This window comes from Pipistrellus hanaki (genome assembly GCF_964339955.1).
Source record: "Pipistrellus hanaki genome assembly, chromosome: 3".
NCBI lineage: Eukaryota > Metazoa > Chordata > Mammalia > Chiroptera > Vespertilionidae > Pipistrellus > Pipistrellus hanaki.
Window position 1 is genome coordinate 144388379 of NC_140505.1, and position 16120 is coordinate 144404498.

General features: G+C 51.7%; 1 protein-coding gene across 1 annotated transcript; it reads right to left on the reverse strand.

Moving 5' to 3' along the window:
- Positions 1-6378: 6378 nt before the first annotated feature.
- TUBA1C (tubulin alpha 1c) lies at positions 6379-15566 on the reverse strand. The gene is made up of 4 exons (XM_084877482.1): positions 15412-15566; positions 11293-11515; positions 10993-11141; positions 6379-7466 (listed from the first exon to the last, which is right to left on the reverse strand). Exons 1-4 carry the CDS (start codon positions 15412-15414, stop codon positions 6492-6494), a joined length of 1350 nt encoding a protein of 449 aa, XP_084733608.1. The 5' UTR covers positions 15415-15566; the 3' UTR covers positions 6379-6491.
- Between the last annotated feature and the right edge of the window lie 554 nt (positions 15567-16120).

Sequence of the window (16120 nt, forward strand, 5' to 3'; positions counted from 1 at the left end):
AGCGGCGGTGACAGCTGAGCAGACCCGTTAAGAGTCTGATGCCCTGCACCTGCCCTGCCTGCCGGCTCCTGCAGGCCTGACACCGGGCGGCCAGGGCCAGTGACCTGCCGGGGCCTGACAATTGGCTCTGTTAGCTGAGCCCTCACTCTTCGGGGACTCTCTCGGCAGAGCCTTGGCTGGAAAGAAGGGAGGCGAAGGATAACATGGAGAGGAGTGAGGAAGGCTGGGGGAGAGAAATGGAAGGGGCGGGAGGGGCAGCTCAGGGAGGGCTGGGGGAGAGAGGAGGGGAGGGAGGAAAAGTAGAAAAACCCAAATGGGCTGGAAAAGGAGACAACTCCTCAGGCTTTTTCCTCTCCAGGGCCCAAGTGCCCCCACACAGGGAACAGCCAGTCAGGTGGCCTTTATTCTCACTCTGGAGCCCCCAGAATCTGGCCTGGTTCTTGTCCCACGTCGCCCGCCACACACACACACACACACACACACACACACACACACACCGTCTGCAGGAGCAGCGCAGAGCTCTGAGGCTTGGGAGATGGGGGGCCGCCCTGGGTCAGGCTTCCTGGTGTGTGTGTTGGGGGGTTTGTGGGGGGGCATGGTGGGGGGCTCCGTGCCCTTAGTCCTCCACAGGTCAGACTCCGGCTCCATTCGCAGGCCCGTGTGGAAGGGAAGAGGGACGTTTTTCGGGCCATCCATGTGCTCTGTGTGCTTTCAATTTATAGTTTAAGCTCAGCCACGACTCCTGGAATCACTGAGAGAAGCAGGCCGGTTTGGGTGACCAGGACCTGCGGCCGGAAGAAGGTCCAAGACGGAGGAAAGGACAGGGGCAGTGTCTGCACTCAGAGGCCTACACAGATCTAAGGGGCCTTGATATTTTTATTATCATTTTACTGAACGTTTCTGTGAACCATCGCATCACCACGAGAGGCCTTCACATCAGGCAGAATGCTCTTGGCGGGAGGCAATAGAAGACCACCTCACAACAGCCTGAACAGGGAGGAGGTTTAGTCTCACGTAACAGAAACCCGGAGGCAGATTTACAGTCTCACATAACGGAAACCCGGAGGCAGAGGGGTGTCAGGGCTCCTTAGTTCAGGGGCTCAACATCCCACCAAGGACCCAGGTTCTTTGTCACCGTCAGCGCCAGCCTTTGTCCTCCACTTGTCTCCTCGTGGTCATACGATGACGATGGCTACTTCAAGAATCATGTGCACACACGGTGTTACGCAGGGTGGCAAATCAGAGAATCCTTTTCCTGCATTGCTTTTTACTTACTTATTTATTTTGAAAAATAGATATTTTATTGATTTTTTTTACAGAGAGGAAGGGAGAGGGACAGAGAGCCAGAAACATCGATGAGAGAGAAACATCGACCAGCTGCCTCCTGCCTCCTGCACACTCCCCACCGGTGATGTGCCCACAACCAAGGCACATGCCCCTGACCGGAACCAAACCTGGGACCCTTCAGTCCAAAGGCCAACGCTCCATCCACTGAGCCAAACTGGCCTTGGCCCCTGCATTCCTTTTTGAGAGCAAGAACCCTCCCTGCCCCCATCCCCACTATCCCCACACCTCTGCCCCCACCCCCACTGCCCCCAACCAGCAGATGGTACCTCACTTCTCATTTCCCGAATTGCATCACATGTTGGGTGCTTAACCAATCCCTGGCAAGGAATTACCTTGGTCAGCTTAGACTAGGTTCATCCCGTTGGTGGGAGGCCAGCAGCCCCTGATGCACACGGTCACGGTCACAGCACCGGGACGAGCCGGGCTGTGTTGGCGGTAAAACCACCAGCCGGGTGGCTTCGGGATGGACATGCAATAGTGGCTGCTACACATGGCCTCTCCTGGCACGTGGCGTATGTACACCGCCTTGAATTAGGGTTGTGCCTATGTGGCCTGAGGGGGGCCAGGAAACACTACATTCCCCGCAGCACCTGGCACAGTGACGCGCACCAAATAGGTTTTCCCAGAAATAATGAGTGAATGAAACTTAAAAGCGGAAATGACTGCCAGGAGAGTATAATTGGACGTGGTTGCTTTGGCCAGGGGCATTTCAGTGTCATTTACCGTCAGGCTGGACCTCCCCTGTGAGCCAAATGAGGTTTGGGAAGAGCAGAGTGGGGGCTGGGGGTGACAGCAGTGAGACTGACTTAATATCCACCCCAATGAATTAATTTGTGAATGTGGACAAAACTCTTGTGTAATTAGGAAAGCTTAATATTTTGTTCTCATTTTTTATTTTTTTAAAAGATTTTTTAAATTGATTTTTAGAGAAACAGAAAGTGGGGAGAGAGAGAGAGAGAGACGCACGGATGGATGTGAGAGCGGATCATGGATCAGCTGCCTCCTGCACGCCCTCGAATGGCCCTCAACCCCGGGCATGTGCCCTGACCAGGAATCTGACCAGCAACCTTTTGGTGCCCGGGACAAGGCCCAACCAACTGAGCCGCACAGGCTGGGGCTTGTTCTCATTTTTTGAAAGAGAGAAAAATAAGTCTTGTGGTGATATTTTTGAAGAGCATTTTCTGTAAAGAACACAAGATTCTAGTTCTTTAAAATTATATATATATATATATATATATTGATTCTTTTACAGAGAGGAAAGGAGAGGGATAGAGTTAGAAACATCCATGGGAGAGAAACACCGATCAGCTGCCTCCTGCACACCTCCTACTGGGGATATGCCCGCAACCAAAGTACATGCCCTTGACCGGAATCGAACCTGGGACCTTTCAGGACACATGTTGACATTCTATCCACTGAGCCAAACCGGTTAGGGTGCAAGACTCTAGTTCTGTGAGGAGCGTCAAAATAGGAAAGAATCGTTTTCCCAGAATCTGCTCTCAGGAGGAATAAACTCAGAGAGAGGCTCTTGGAGGGGGGGGGGGGGGGGCACTGACAGGCTAATGAGATGTCAGCTAAGGGGGCTTTCTCCACGAGGCTGAAGCTGGGAGCTTCCCCACCTGACACCGGGGTCTGTCTCTCCTGCCGTATGCTGCCCTGCCTCTCGGACTCCAGGAGCCACCTGCCCAGGTCATCTCTGCCAGCTGCCCCGTATCCTGGGCTGACAGGAGGCCATTCCGGCCCCTGTGCTTAGGGCGGCGGTTCTCCAGGTGGGAGCTGTCCTGCCGGCCCTGTGCCCTGTGGCTGCAGTCGCATCAGCAGGAGTCCAGGAAGGTGGTAACAACTTCCCAGCAGGGACCCAGGAGCCCGAGATCTGGGAACGGGCTCCCTGAGTTCACAGGGAGGCCTGGCCCATGGATCCCTCACTAGAAGGCCGCCATCTGAGTGGGGACCAGCTTGCTTTGTTAATTGGCCGTCACCAGAATAGGGCTTCCGGGAGGTGATCTAACCATCGGTGGCATCAGGAGAACTCCCTTCTGTGCCGAGGCTCCATCCAGGGCTGCACAAGGGCCGGCCCCTGTGGGCCTCAGCCTGCCTCGCCCCAGCACGTGGCCCTCCTCGCCCAGCACTGGAAAGGCCCACGAGATGTGACCAGCGTTGTGGGTCAAATTTCAGTTCACCCGCTTGCTCAATAGCCTTAGGCTGATACTTAATCTCTCTGAGCTTTGACTTCTTCGGCTGTGGAAACAAGTACAGCACCTCCTCACAGGGTGTGGTGAAGATCACGGAACATCCCCACCCGGACAGACAGTCTCCCCTTCCCCCCACAACCCACTCAGGGCTGCCACACACCTTCCGGAAGTCCAGGGCCTGGAGACAGGCTCTGTCAAAGCTCAAAACCACTGGCTACCTCTGTCTAGACAGCGGGATGCTTGACCGATTCCCCTGGAGCAGAGGCATTTGCCAGCTGCTCCCCAAACACTGAGGATGACAGGGAGACAGGCCAGCACTCTGCCCTCACTGCCGTTCTCTCCTCCTCCCCCAGCTCCAAGCAGCTCTGCTGGGCCCGCTGGGCCCTCCGTGGCCAGTGGCCTCCGGGGGTGGGGGTGGGAGCAGAGAAACAGTGAGCAGCCTAAGCCCTATGTCTGCGCAGCCAGAACCTGGGGCCCCAGCCAATCTCGGAGCCTGAGCTCCCAGGCTTTCTCCATGCATCCCTCTGGAGCCTCCGCACCCCCAGCACAGGCTGCAGTTCCGAGTCCAGACTTGCCATTTGTGTTCAAGGGCAGATCTGACGATTGGCAGCCACGGAGCGGTGACCTAGACCTTGGGGTGGATTTGCTTTTTGCTGCAGGCAAACTTGTATCCACTCTCACCGACGAGGGAGGGGAATGCCATCTCTGCAAGAAGCCCTTCCCCAGCCACCGGCACTGCCCTTCCAGGCTGCTCCACGGGAATATCCCTCCTCAACTACACGTGTCCTCACCTTCCTTCACCCCCACACCATGGCAGCTGCTCCCAGGTCTCCAGCCTTCCACATCTGGCTCCTGTAGGCAGTGACTCACCTTAAGGCTTACTGAGGTCCTTGGAGGACCGGCTCCTGGCTGGGGTGGGGGAAGGGAGAGGGCTTAGCCCTGAAGCCCTGCGTCCCCCCTCGGGGCGCTGTGCTTGGGAAGTGCTGGCTCAGAGAGCGGGCCTCTCGGGTGTCACAGGACATCAGGCTCAGCTGACGCTGGGTGACTTACCTACTCCTTCTCACGTGAGTGTCCAGTGCTCACACTGTGACCGTCGGCAGATTTACTTCCTAGGTGGGGAAGGTCTCAGGGTGCCCCAGAATCCTCATCAGGGCACTCTCCCCTCTCCAATCTTTCCTACATGCACATGGTTCTTCAATTTTCCTGGGTCCCTACTTCAAATATTCCGGACACACCTTGGGTCAAGTACCAATAACACACCACCTGTAGCTCCTACTAATTTTGTCTCAGCCAACTTCACTTCCTCTAAGCAGCAAATCTGCAAAGTACGAAGGTCTCTGCTGGCTGCGCCGGCGGCCGGCTTACTCAAGGTTCATGTTCATCCTGACCGCGATGCTCGCGGGCTGCAGAAGGAATCTGCCCCATAGGTAAGCAGAAATAGCTGGCTTTGTACTCCAGGATGGGGCGGGCCTGAGGGCATAAGGCCAGGGCTGCACCTGAATGCGGTGAGACCCTCCCTGAGCACAACACCTCCCTCGGACACAGTGCCCTGCGCTCGGAGGTGGGACAGGCACATTGCAGATGCTCTTCTCTAACAGCCAGAGGGTGAGCAAGGGGGTAAAGGTGAAAACCAGCGGGAGAGAGATGGCAAATGAGCACCATCGGAAGAGAGCCACCAGGGAGCAAAGGAAACACGTCTGCAGCTCCGCAGTCTCCATCTCCTGCCACTAGGGGGGGCGTTTCCACCCAGGCCAGTTCCCAAGCACCAAACTGGCCCCTTCCTCTGCACGAGCCCCGGCCCTTTGGTCATCCTGTCCTTTTCCATGGCTCAGCTCAACCTTCTCAGCCACACCACTGGCCCCTGAACACGTCACCAAGCTCCCCAGCCACTCGCATTACTGCCCCTTTCTCCCCCACCCTTACCTCCTAGTCCCTCTGCCCCCTTAAGGACCACACTGCTTCCATCATGAGGGCACTCCCCTCTCCAATCTTTCCTACATGCACATCGTTCTTCAATTTTCCTGGGTCCCTGCTTCAAATATTCCGGACACACCTTGGTCATGTACCAACAATACAACCACCTGTAACTCCTAATTTTGTCTCAGCCAACTTCACTTCCTCTAAGCAGCAAATCTGCGAAGTACGGTCATCTTTGCCATTGTAGGTTTTGTCTAAGTATGAATTTATTTTTAATTCTCACCCTAGGACATTTTTCCCATTGCTTTTTCAAAGCGGGGGTGTGGGGAGGGAGATACATTGATCGTTTGCCTCCTGCATGCATGCACCCTGACAGGGGCTGGGGATGAACCTGCAACCCAGGTACCTGCCCTTAACCAGGAATCAAACCCATGACCCTTTGGTGCACGGTCTGATGCTCTGACCACTGAGCTACCACACAGGGCTCTAAGTATGGAATTTATCAACACAATCCCAAAGGTTTGCCCATGTGACTCCAGTGTTTTATTAAATACTGACATACCTCATGGCAGCCTGACTGGTTGTTTGAATTTTGATAGACCAAGAGCATCAGCTGGAAGAAGTTGAAAATGCAGCATCTGAAGCTTGGATCTGCATTTCAATAGCTACAGGTGACACATCCTCGCTGGTTTGAGGAACTGGCCCAATCTGGAGGCTGTTGCCTCACTTATATGATTTTATCACCACTCATCAAATCAGGTTTAAATGAAACAGACCAACCACTCAGCACAATGCATGCCACACTGAAGTCACTGGGAAAGTTGATCAAATGATCAGGATGGTCTGTCGGCCAGCTTCCATCCCTGACTGGCCTTGAATTAAGAGGCAAGTATAATATTTACTGTGATACAGAACAAGCCAGTTTGACATTCAAAATGAAAACTTTATTGCAAAATTTAGGACACAACAGACTTCACAGAACAACAGAAATAAAACAATCCCAAGACATTGGAGTGTGACATCACAGCTGACAGGTTAGTACTCCTCACCCTCATCATCTCCCTCAACACTATCTGCTCCAACCTCCTCATAATCCTTCTCCAGGGCAGCCATGTCCTCCCGGGCCTCAGAAAACTCTCCTTCCTCCATGCCCTCACCCACGTACCAGTGGACAAAGGCACGCTTGGCATACATCAGATCAAACTTGTGGTCCAGGCGGGCCCAGGCCTCAGCAATAGCTGTGGTGTTGCTCAGCATGCACACAGCTCGCTGCACTTTGGCCAGGTCTCCACCAGGGACCACAGTGGGGGGCTGGTAATTAATGCCAACTTTGAAGCCAGTGGGGCACCAGTCCACAAACTGGATGCTGCGCTTGGTCTTGATGGTGGCAATGGCAGCATTGACATCTTTGGGGACCACGTCACCACGGTACAAAAGGCAGCAAGCCATGTATTTACCATGGCGAGGGTCACACTTCACCATCTGGTTGGCTGGCTCAAAGCATGCATTGGTGATTTCTGCCACAGTAAGCTGTTCATGGTAGGCTTTCTCAGCAGAGATGACAGGGGCATATGTGGCCAGTGGGAAGTGGATGCGGGGATAGGGTACCAGGTTGGTCTGGAACTCAGTCAGATCAACATTCAGAGCCCCATCAAACCTGAGGGATGCTGTGATGGAGGACACAATCTGGCTAATAAGGCGGTTAAGGTTAGTGTAGGTTGGGCGCTCAATATCGAGGTTTCTACGACAGATGTCATAGATGGCCTCGTTGTCAACCATGAAGGCACAATCAGAGTGCTCCAGGGTGGTGTGGGTGGTGAGGATGGAGTTGTAGGGCTCAACTACAGCTGTGGAGACCTGGGGGGCTGGGTAAATGGAGAATTCCAGCTTGGACTTCTTGCCATAATCGACAGAGAGCCGTTCCATCAGCAGAGAGGTGAACCCAGAACCGGTGCCCCCACCAAAGCTGTGGAAAACCAAGAAGCCCTGAAGGCCTGTGCACTGGTCAGCCTGTCAGGAAAGAAAGAAAAGTGTTCATTTTAGCCTTGGTCAAAGCTGTAGTGACTTCCTTAAATCCTTAATTACTACACTGATTGAGATTTTAAAGCTCTTTTGAATATTTGCTAGGAAAGCAGTTGCAAAAAGCTTCCAAAGTGCTAAGTGATTCAGAGAAACTTTTCACCATCAACTCCTGGGGGAGGGAAAATCTGCTAAAAGGCTATTTTTTTTTTCTTTTTCTAAAAGGCTGTTTTAAAGTGAGATGTTCTCATCTCTAAAGGCAGAGGAATCATGAGTCTGGAAGGGATGCAGGGCCAAGTGTTAGTGACTGGAGGGCGGCCTCTGGTGCCCTTGCTGCGACAGAACAAGAGCAGCAACTCTTATCAACGGAGAGCTCTGGAGGGCAGGCCTGGGACCACCAGTTCTGCACAATGGGTGTCCGTCTCACCGAGACCTGGCAGAGGCGTTCGGAGCCGGAATACAACAGAACAACCCCGTGGAATGCCCAGATTTCGGAATCAGGCTGGGTCTGGATCTGGCTCTACCAGGGCCTGCTGTGTGACTTTGACCAAATTCATTTCTTTTTCTTTTTTAAATATATTTTCTTTATTGATTTCAGAGAGGAAGGGAGAGGGAGAGAAATAGAAACATCAATGATAGAAGAGAATCACTGATTGGCTGCCTCCTGCACACCCCCTACTGGGGATCGAGCCCGCAACCCAGGCACGTGCCTGTGGCCGGAATCGAACCTGGGACCCTTCAGTCCGCAGGCCGAAGCTCTATCCACTGAACAAAACGAGCTAGGGCCCAAATTCATTTCTTCATCTCGGTTTTCTCATTTAGTAAACGAGAAGAATGGTGGTCCACCTCAGGTTGTGGAGAACTACAGGAGTTCTTGGGACAGTGCCTGGCACCGTGAGCACCAGCTACCTGAAAGCCCAGCCATTTCAGGAAAGGTGATGTCTGTCGCGGTTCCATAAGACTGTGAGGGCCTTTCACCACTAACTGAGCTGTTCTGGTTCGCCAACTCCAAGATTATTTTGACCTCTCAAAGTATTCTGTTGACAACCCTTCTCAAAAGTGCTGAGATTTGTGGACATTCTCTACCAACCCCTCAGAGCTCACTTCTCCAGGAGATCCCTGCATTGAATGAGATCAATGTAGGAGGCAAACCCTAGTCTACCAATTACATCCATTCCTCATATGGACACAGTAGTAACACCAGGCCAAATACAATGGTTTTGGTAAAGAACTTCACTCACAAACCCTCAATGGCTTGTCCTGATTTCCAAGTCAGTGCTTGTAGCCTGACTTGCAAACACAGGAACCAATAACCCAATTTTGCTGGGGCGACCATGATAAACATCTGGAAAAGTATCAAGCCATGAATGATGCAAGGCCATTCTTTTTAGAATAGACCAGTTGTGGCTGGATTTAGTAGCTAACAAGCTAGTCTACCCAAGCATTCATTCTTGATTTTGAGTTAATTACTTACAAGCTGCCCACATGTCTAAGGAACAGAGTCAGCTGACTGCCAGATCTTAAAATGACCCAAACATAAGTAATCAACGTCATTGAAGCGAACACAATTGCCTAAGATTTTTCTGCCACAGGGCAAGTCCACATCACCTGAGCTATTAGAAAAGCAAGCCTGCTGCTTTTTGGTTTTCTATCTCAATGCCTTCCTCGTTTCAGTGATGACACTTGCTTCTAAAAGGGAGCTCTGCCCTAGCTGGTTTGGCCCAACGGATAGAGCATCAGGCTACGGACTGAAGAGTCCAGGTCTCATTCCGGTCAAGGGCACATGCCAGGGTTGTGGGCTCGATCCCCAGTGTGGGGTGTGCTATCTTTCTCTCCCTTCCTCTCTCTGAAATCAATAAAAGTATTTTTTTTTTAAACTAGAGGCCCAGTGCATGAAATTCATGCACAGGGGATGGGGGGTATTGTGTCCCTCAGCCCAGCCTGCACCCTCTCCAATCTGGGACCCCTCAAGGGATGTCCGACTGTCCATTTAGGCACGATCCTAGGATATCCCTCTCACAATCCAGGACTGCTGGCTCCCAACTGCTTGCCTGCCTGCCTGATTGCCTCTAACTGCTTCTGCCTGCCAGCCTGAACACCCCCTAACCACTCCTCTGCCAGCCTTTTTGCCCCTAACTGCCCTCCCCAGCAGGCATGGTCCCCACACAACTGCTCTTCCCTGCAGACCCCCAACTTCCTCTGCTGGCCTGGTCACGCCTAACTGCCCTCCCCTGCAGGCTTGATTGCCCCCAACTGCCCTCCCTTGCAGACCTGGTCCCTCCCCTGCTGGCCATCTTGTGTTGGAGTGATGGTCAATTTGCATATTGCTCTATTATATAGGATAGATATATAATATATAATTAATAAAAGCCTAATATGCAAATTGTCCTCTCGACCAAGAGTTCGACCACTTGCTATGTGTTCTGACCACTAAGGGAGGGCAGTGCGAAACATGGTGGGCGCAAGACCACAGCAGGATGGTGGAGCATGTGAGTAGGTGGCACCAGGCCAAGTTGGTGCAGGTGGATAGTGGGGCTGCTGCCCGGCTCCCAAACACTGAGGAAGCTGGGCGGAGGCCCAATGACTCAGGCAGAGGGGGGCGCACAGGGACCCAGAGGTCAGCTGCCCTTCCATGCCAGACACTCACACTTCAATCAGCAGCCGGACCTAGGGACTGCACCCATGCATGAGTTTCGTGCTGGGCCTCTAGAGTGAGTGAGTTTGTATTATTAGAGGCCCAGTGCATGAATTCATGCATGGGTGCGATCCGGCCAGGCTGGCCAGGGAGAGGGGACATGGGCTATTAGCCAGCCTACCTGCCAGTGGAGGGGACAATTTGCATATCAGCCTTTTATTATATAGGATATACACTGAGTGGCCAGATTATTATGTGTTCAGAGGTCATAATAATCTGGCCACTCAGTATATATATATATATAAAATAATAATAATCTGGCCACTCAGTGTATATTCTATATAATAAAGGAGCTCCCCTTTCAGTGTTGTTCAACATTTCCAGAGTTGACCATTTCTAATCAGTGCTATACTGGCTTCTGGAGCCCTGAACTTTTTGTACCAACATAAGGCAACAGCCCAGATTTTTCTTTTCAAAGTTTGATCATTTAGTTACATGTCAGAATCAGCCACCTACTCATTCAGTGTGACTAAGATATCCTAAAAAGGTATGTCTCAGCTTGAAGCAGGGAAGCTGACTGACTAATATGAACAAGGATGTCTCATGGGCTTATATGTCTGGTCAAACTATTCAGGCCCCTTGCTCTCACCCCGACTCCTGGTAAAATGCCCTCACTGAATGAGCAGTTGTCCGAATCTGCTTGTAAGGCATTGCTCTTTTGCCTTCGTTCTTATCCCTACCCCAAATAGTAGTCCCACACCCAGGACTGTCTAGTTTAGAAATGGAGTTATTTAATAAGGCCTATTTCATTTATTTTTTAAAGTAATTTAAAAATGCCAAACTGACTAGGGCTCACCCCACTTTAAATAAAATACTGTTTACCAGTTTCCGAATTCGGTCCAGGACGAGGTCAATGATCTCCTTGCCAATGGTGTAGTGTCCACGGGCATAGTTATTGGCAGCATCTTCCTTGCCTGTGATCAGCTGCTCAGGGTGGAAGAGCTGGCGGTAGGTGCCAGTGCGAACTTCATCTGCAAAAGGGAACCAAAGCAGCCACCCATCACTAACCACCTGCACAAGCCTGCTCAACCCCAAGGCCTCAATGGAGCCCCCTGGACACACCTTGTGTCCCAGACCCCAGGGCACATGTGTGTCTTACTCGGGTTACTGAGGTTAACTCACCAATGACTGTGGGTTCCAGGTCTACAAACACTGCCCTGGGCACATGCTTGCCAGCGCCTGTCTCACTGAAGAAGGTGTTGAAGGAGTCATCTCCCCCGCCAATGGTCTTGTCACTTGGCATCTGGCCATCGGGCTGGATGCCGTGTTCCAGGCAGTAGAGCTCCCAGCAGGCATTGCCTATCTGGACACCGGCCTGGCCAACATGGATGGAGATGCACTCACGCTGTGGTAGGAAGAAGGAAAATGTCAGAAAGTGACACATCAGATGGGACATTCAGGAATGATTCACACCGAGGTGACTAATTAAACTTCAGGATAGATTCATCAACTTTCTCAAGGCCACTCCTGCCCCAGGACTATTGCATAAGCAACAAGTCTGTGGAAGACCGATTCAGAAAGAAAAAAAAAAAAGCTTGTGAAAACCAAAGACATGTTAATTAACTATTAGTCAGGCTAGAGACCAGACCCTTCCTTTGTAGCCACATTAGAGGTCAGGCTTCTACCCACCTCAGAGAAACAAAGCTGCTGTAATCCATTTCCCCCAGTTCCTGGAAAATATGCTGTCTGAGCCCTTAAAAGGCATGCAAAAATTCATCTTTCAGCAGTGATTCATTCTGTGAGATTGTGTAACTATTGAGCTCATTCTGGTCCCTCTTTAATCCCATTCTTTAAAAGACAAGAGCTTGCCCTTGCCGGTTTGACTCAGTGGATAGAGTGTCAGCCTGCAGACTGAAAGGTCCCAGGTTCGTACTGGTCAAGGGCACATGCCTGGGCTGTGGGCTGGATCCCCAGTGGGGCCTGCAGGAGGCGGCTGGTCACTGGTTCTCTTTCATCATTGATGTGTTTTGTTTTGTTTTTCTCTCTCCCCCCCCTTTCCCTTCCTCTCTGAAATCAATAAAAATATTTTAAAGTAAATAAATAGTAAAAGAGCTTCTCCCTCCCTTTAAAACCAGTTTAAACCAGCAAACTTCAGCCACATGACTCATGGAGAAAGTGCCAAATAAGCAGTGGTTAGCTGCATTTTAAAAACTGGTCAGAGGCAGCTCTCTAACTCTGAATTCAATCTTAAGGAACATTTTCCCTTCACTGAGGGAAGGTAGGGGTGGAGGGGGGGAGACACATGTAAATAAAAGCCAAGACTTTACTAACAATTTTGGAAATTAGCAGTTTCCTAGTAAAATGTACATACATCCCTGGCAAGTGTGGGAAAAATCTAGTTTCAAGGATTTAACAGTATTATTGAGAAAGATTTCCTTTATTTGCTGAACAATATAGTTTGTTACCAAATTCATTCCTGTTTAGTAAAACAAGGCAATGAAAATCTATACCCACAGACTTAAGAGGGGGGAAAAAAAAACCAAACAAACAAAAAAAGAGTATTTACTGTATTATTTTGGTTACTTGGGGGACTGGTTACTCTAGGACTTTCAAAATGTTGACAATAAATATCTCCCCTTTTCCTCAAATAAGGTTTCAAGTTTTTAAAAGCCACTAATGGGAAACTAGTTAAAGAAAATTCAACACCAGCTAAGATCTCCAAGAGTCTAGTTTCATAACCTGAGACAATAAAACCCTAATCACTCTTGATTATAAATAAACCTTGAACTGTGGTCCCTCCTCCCCGCCTATACTCCCCATAAAACAATCAGGCCTCCTGCTCACATCAGCAAGCTCGGGGCCACCTGCACGCGGTCGCCAGCTCCAGGGCTGTGGGAGAAAGGAGCTGTCTGTGCTAATGAACCCATGACTATTTGCCATTGCATCATGTTTACCTTTAACTAGACTTTGGAAATCCCACAGCTCAAGAAAGTTGGAGTCAGAGATCTGACAGTGACAGAACCAGGTCCGAGGAGATGAAGAATCTCAGAAGATACTCTCAATCTAATGAAACACTTCTACTGAAACCTTCTGAGCCCCCAAACTTTCTTTCATTGCTCAACAGGCCAACTGGATTCCTTGTTTAATTTGTGCCCTCCACTACCCCATGGCCACTAGGGAGATGGACAGACCTACGTAGATAATAGAGTCAGTTTAGCTTTAACTGGATAAGTAGCCACTGTCTCTCTTATTTATTGATTGATTTTAGAGAAGGGGGGGATGGAAAAGCAACATCAATTTGTTGTTCTGTGGTGGGCTGGCTCGGCCATGGCAAAGCATTAGAAAAGACAGACAAGAGAATGAAAGCTGGGCCTCAGAGGGCCGCTGCCCTCTCTGGAGAAAGACAGCACCATGGCCTGTAAGCTGTCTCTATTTTATAGTCAGATGCCACGAGGCAAAGTAAGGGTGTGGTCAAGATGTTTACAACATTTTTTTAAAATATATATTTTATTGATTTTCTACAGAGAGAAAGAGAGGGGGATAGAGTTAGAAACATTGATGAGAGAGAATCATCGATCAGCTGCCCCTTGCACACCTCCTACTGGCAATGTGCCCACAACCACGGTACATGCCCTTGACCGGAATCGAACCTGGGACCTTTCAGTGCGCAGGCCAATGCTCTATCCACTGAGCCAAACTGGTTTCAGCTGTTTACAACATTCTTGTGGGTTTAGAATCTACTTAATTACATGCACCTGAACTCTATCAAGCCCACATCACTCTGGCATGTGGGGCCACATGTTCAGACCTTAGGATCAAGCTTATAACCATAACTGTTGGCTACAATTGTGCTGGGAGGACCTTTCCCTCCAAGTTGGGACTTGCATGTGGCCACGAGGGAACTGTGCCCTCTCATCAGTCCGAGGCTTGAACCTGCCCAAACACTGTCGTTGCTCTCCACATTGTTCCACTTATGTATTTGTTGGTTGACTCCCATATGCATTCTGACCTGGGATGGAACTGGCAACCTCTATTAAAAACTATTAATGTAACATGTTATTGTTGTAATAGGTCTGCTGCCCTTTAAACCATCGATTTTCAACTCCTTTCATCTCATGGCATACATAAACTAGTCACTAACATTCTGCAGCATACTGAAAAATAAATTTTTTTGACAATCTAAGGGAAATGAGGTCAGTGCCCCTAACTAAGTTGGTCAGGTATTGCATGTTTTAAAAATTCTTGTGACACACTGGTTAAAATCGCTGCTTTAGAACAGTAATTTCTTAACTACACTTTTTACCAGCATTTTGGGGTTTGCTTGGTGAAAAGCTCTCAAGTGGTTCCAGTCAGACATACTTTTGGTAACTGCGGTAATCTCTGAAGAATGTAACTTGCCGGCTATTCTTTTTTAAAGATACTGTTTCTTCTTTTTAAAAGATACTGTTTTGAAACAGTGGATACATAAATACTGGTTTTAAAACGTGGCTTATTGCAGACCAACAGAGAGGCTCTTGTTTTCAATACCTCTGGAAGTTACATAGAAAGTACTCAAGGGTATAGTTTCATGTTTCTTTAAAACTACAAATACGTCGTCAGTACTAGTTTACTCTGTGGTTTTACAAGAAAATGTCCTTTCATGGGCTTGTTTTTAAAAAGCTGGCTTCGGCTATAAACAGCCCTCTAAATGAGCCCCAGAAATCCAGGCTGGGACGCCGGGGGAGGAGCTGCGCCGGCCCCCAGGTGGATTGGTGCAGGGGAGCCTGTCCCGGAGGGAGCGCTGCCACAGGTGACTCAGCAGCGAGTCACCGGGCGCCGGAGGGCGGGGAGGGGGGGCCGCCCGCACCTCCAGGCGGAAGCGCACGAGGTGCCCCAGGTGCTTCCAGTGCGCACGGGAGGGTGAGGTCATCGGGGAGATGAGGAGGGAGGGATTCGTAGTTTCCACAAGCCCTTGGGAACCCATCTGAAGGCTCCCTAGCCGTCCTCGGGCGATGGCGGGCGCCAGGACGATCCCCTCTCATCGAGACCGAGAGGGCTTCCCCTTTCCCCGGGGGCAGGGCCGGCCGCGCCTTCCAGCCCAGAGCCGGGTCTGCCCGGCGAGGTCAGCTTCCCTGCCCGGTCCCCGGGAGCCACTCTGCCCCCGGGAGCCACTCTGCCCGGAGGCTTCCGGATGCGGTCCCACGTGCACCCGGGTCCCGCCGCTCCGCGGAGGGCTCCCTCTCCCCGCCCCACATACCGCCGCCCGGGGACCCCCAATCCCGGGGACCCCCACCCCCGGGGACCCCCATCTCCACAACTCACCATGGCTGAGACTTGTAGGGCTCGGAGGGGCTGAGAGACGCGAGGGATCGGAATGAGGACCTCCCACTGACAGATTACCAAGGAATCCGGGGGAGAAGTGGCCCGACGGCCCGCCCCGGCGCCCTATATACCCGCGGCCGCCGGGGGGCGGGCCCTGCGCCCCGCCCGGCCCCGGGGCCGCCTCCGGCTGCGCGGCACCTGGCGGGCGCCCCGCCTGCGAGGCCGGCGGAGAGGGGCCGGCACCGGGCGCTGATTGGTGAGTTCAAAAGTTCAAACCAAACTCTCCGGACGGAGCTGGAGGATCAGGAAGGGGAGGAGACTCCGGGGCCGGGCCACGGGCGGGGCGGCGTGGAGAGGATGGAGACGGGAAGGGAAGGAGCCGGAAGACGCCGAGTCCGCGCCCTCCTCCGCGGGAGGGTGACGGCGTCCCGGGCCGAGCCTGAGGGGGACCGGCCCTCCCCCTGCGCCGCACCCGGGTCCCAGACCCCGAGGACCGGCCGGTGGCCTCCCCCGCCCGGCGCCCTGGCGGAGCTGAGGGTTTCCAGGAGAGGTGGCGGGGCCCCGCGGGGGTGGCTCAGTGGTCGCCGATTCCATTCTCCGTGCCTCCATCCCCGGAAGGGGCGAGCAGGAGGCAGCCTGTAGATGTTTCTATCTCTTCTCTCTCTAAAATCAACAAAAACATGTTACTGTACAACACACACTCACAAAA

Bases quoted from the DNA above. Each gene is read 5' to 3' on its own strand.
- TUBA1C (XM_084877482.1), bottom strand. The intron at 11,142-11,292 runs GTGAGTTAACCT...TCCCTTTTGCAG, and splicing joins CCTGGAACCCACAGTCATTG to ATGAAGTTCGCACTGGCACC. The intron at 7,467-10,992 runs GTAAACAGTATT...CTTTCCTGACAG, and splicing joins TGGACCGAATTCGGAAACTG to GCTGACCAGTGCACAGGCCT.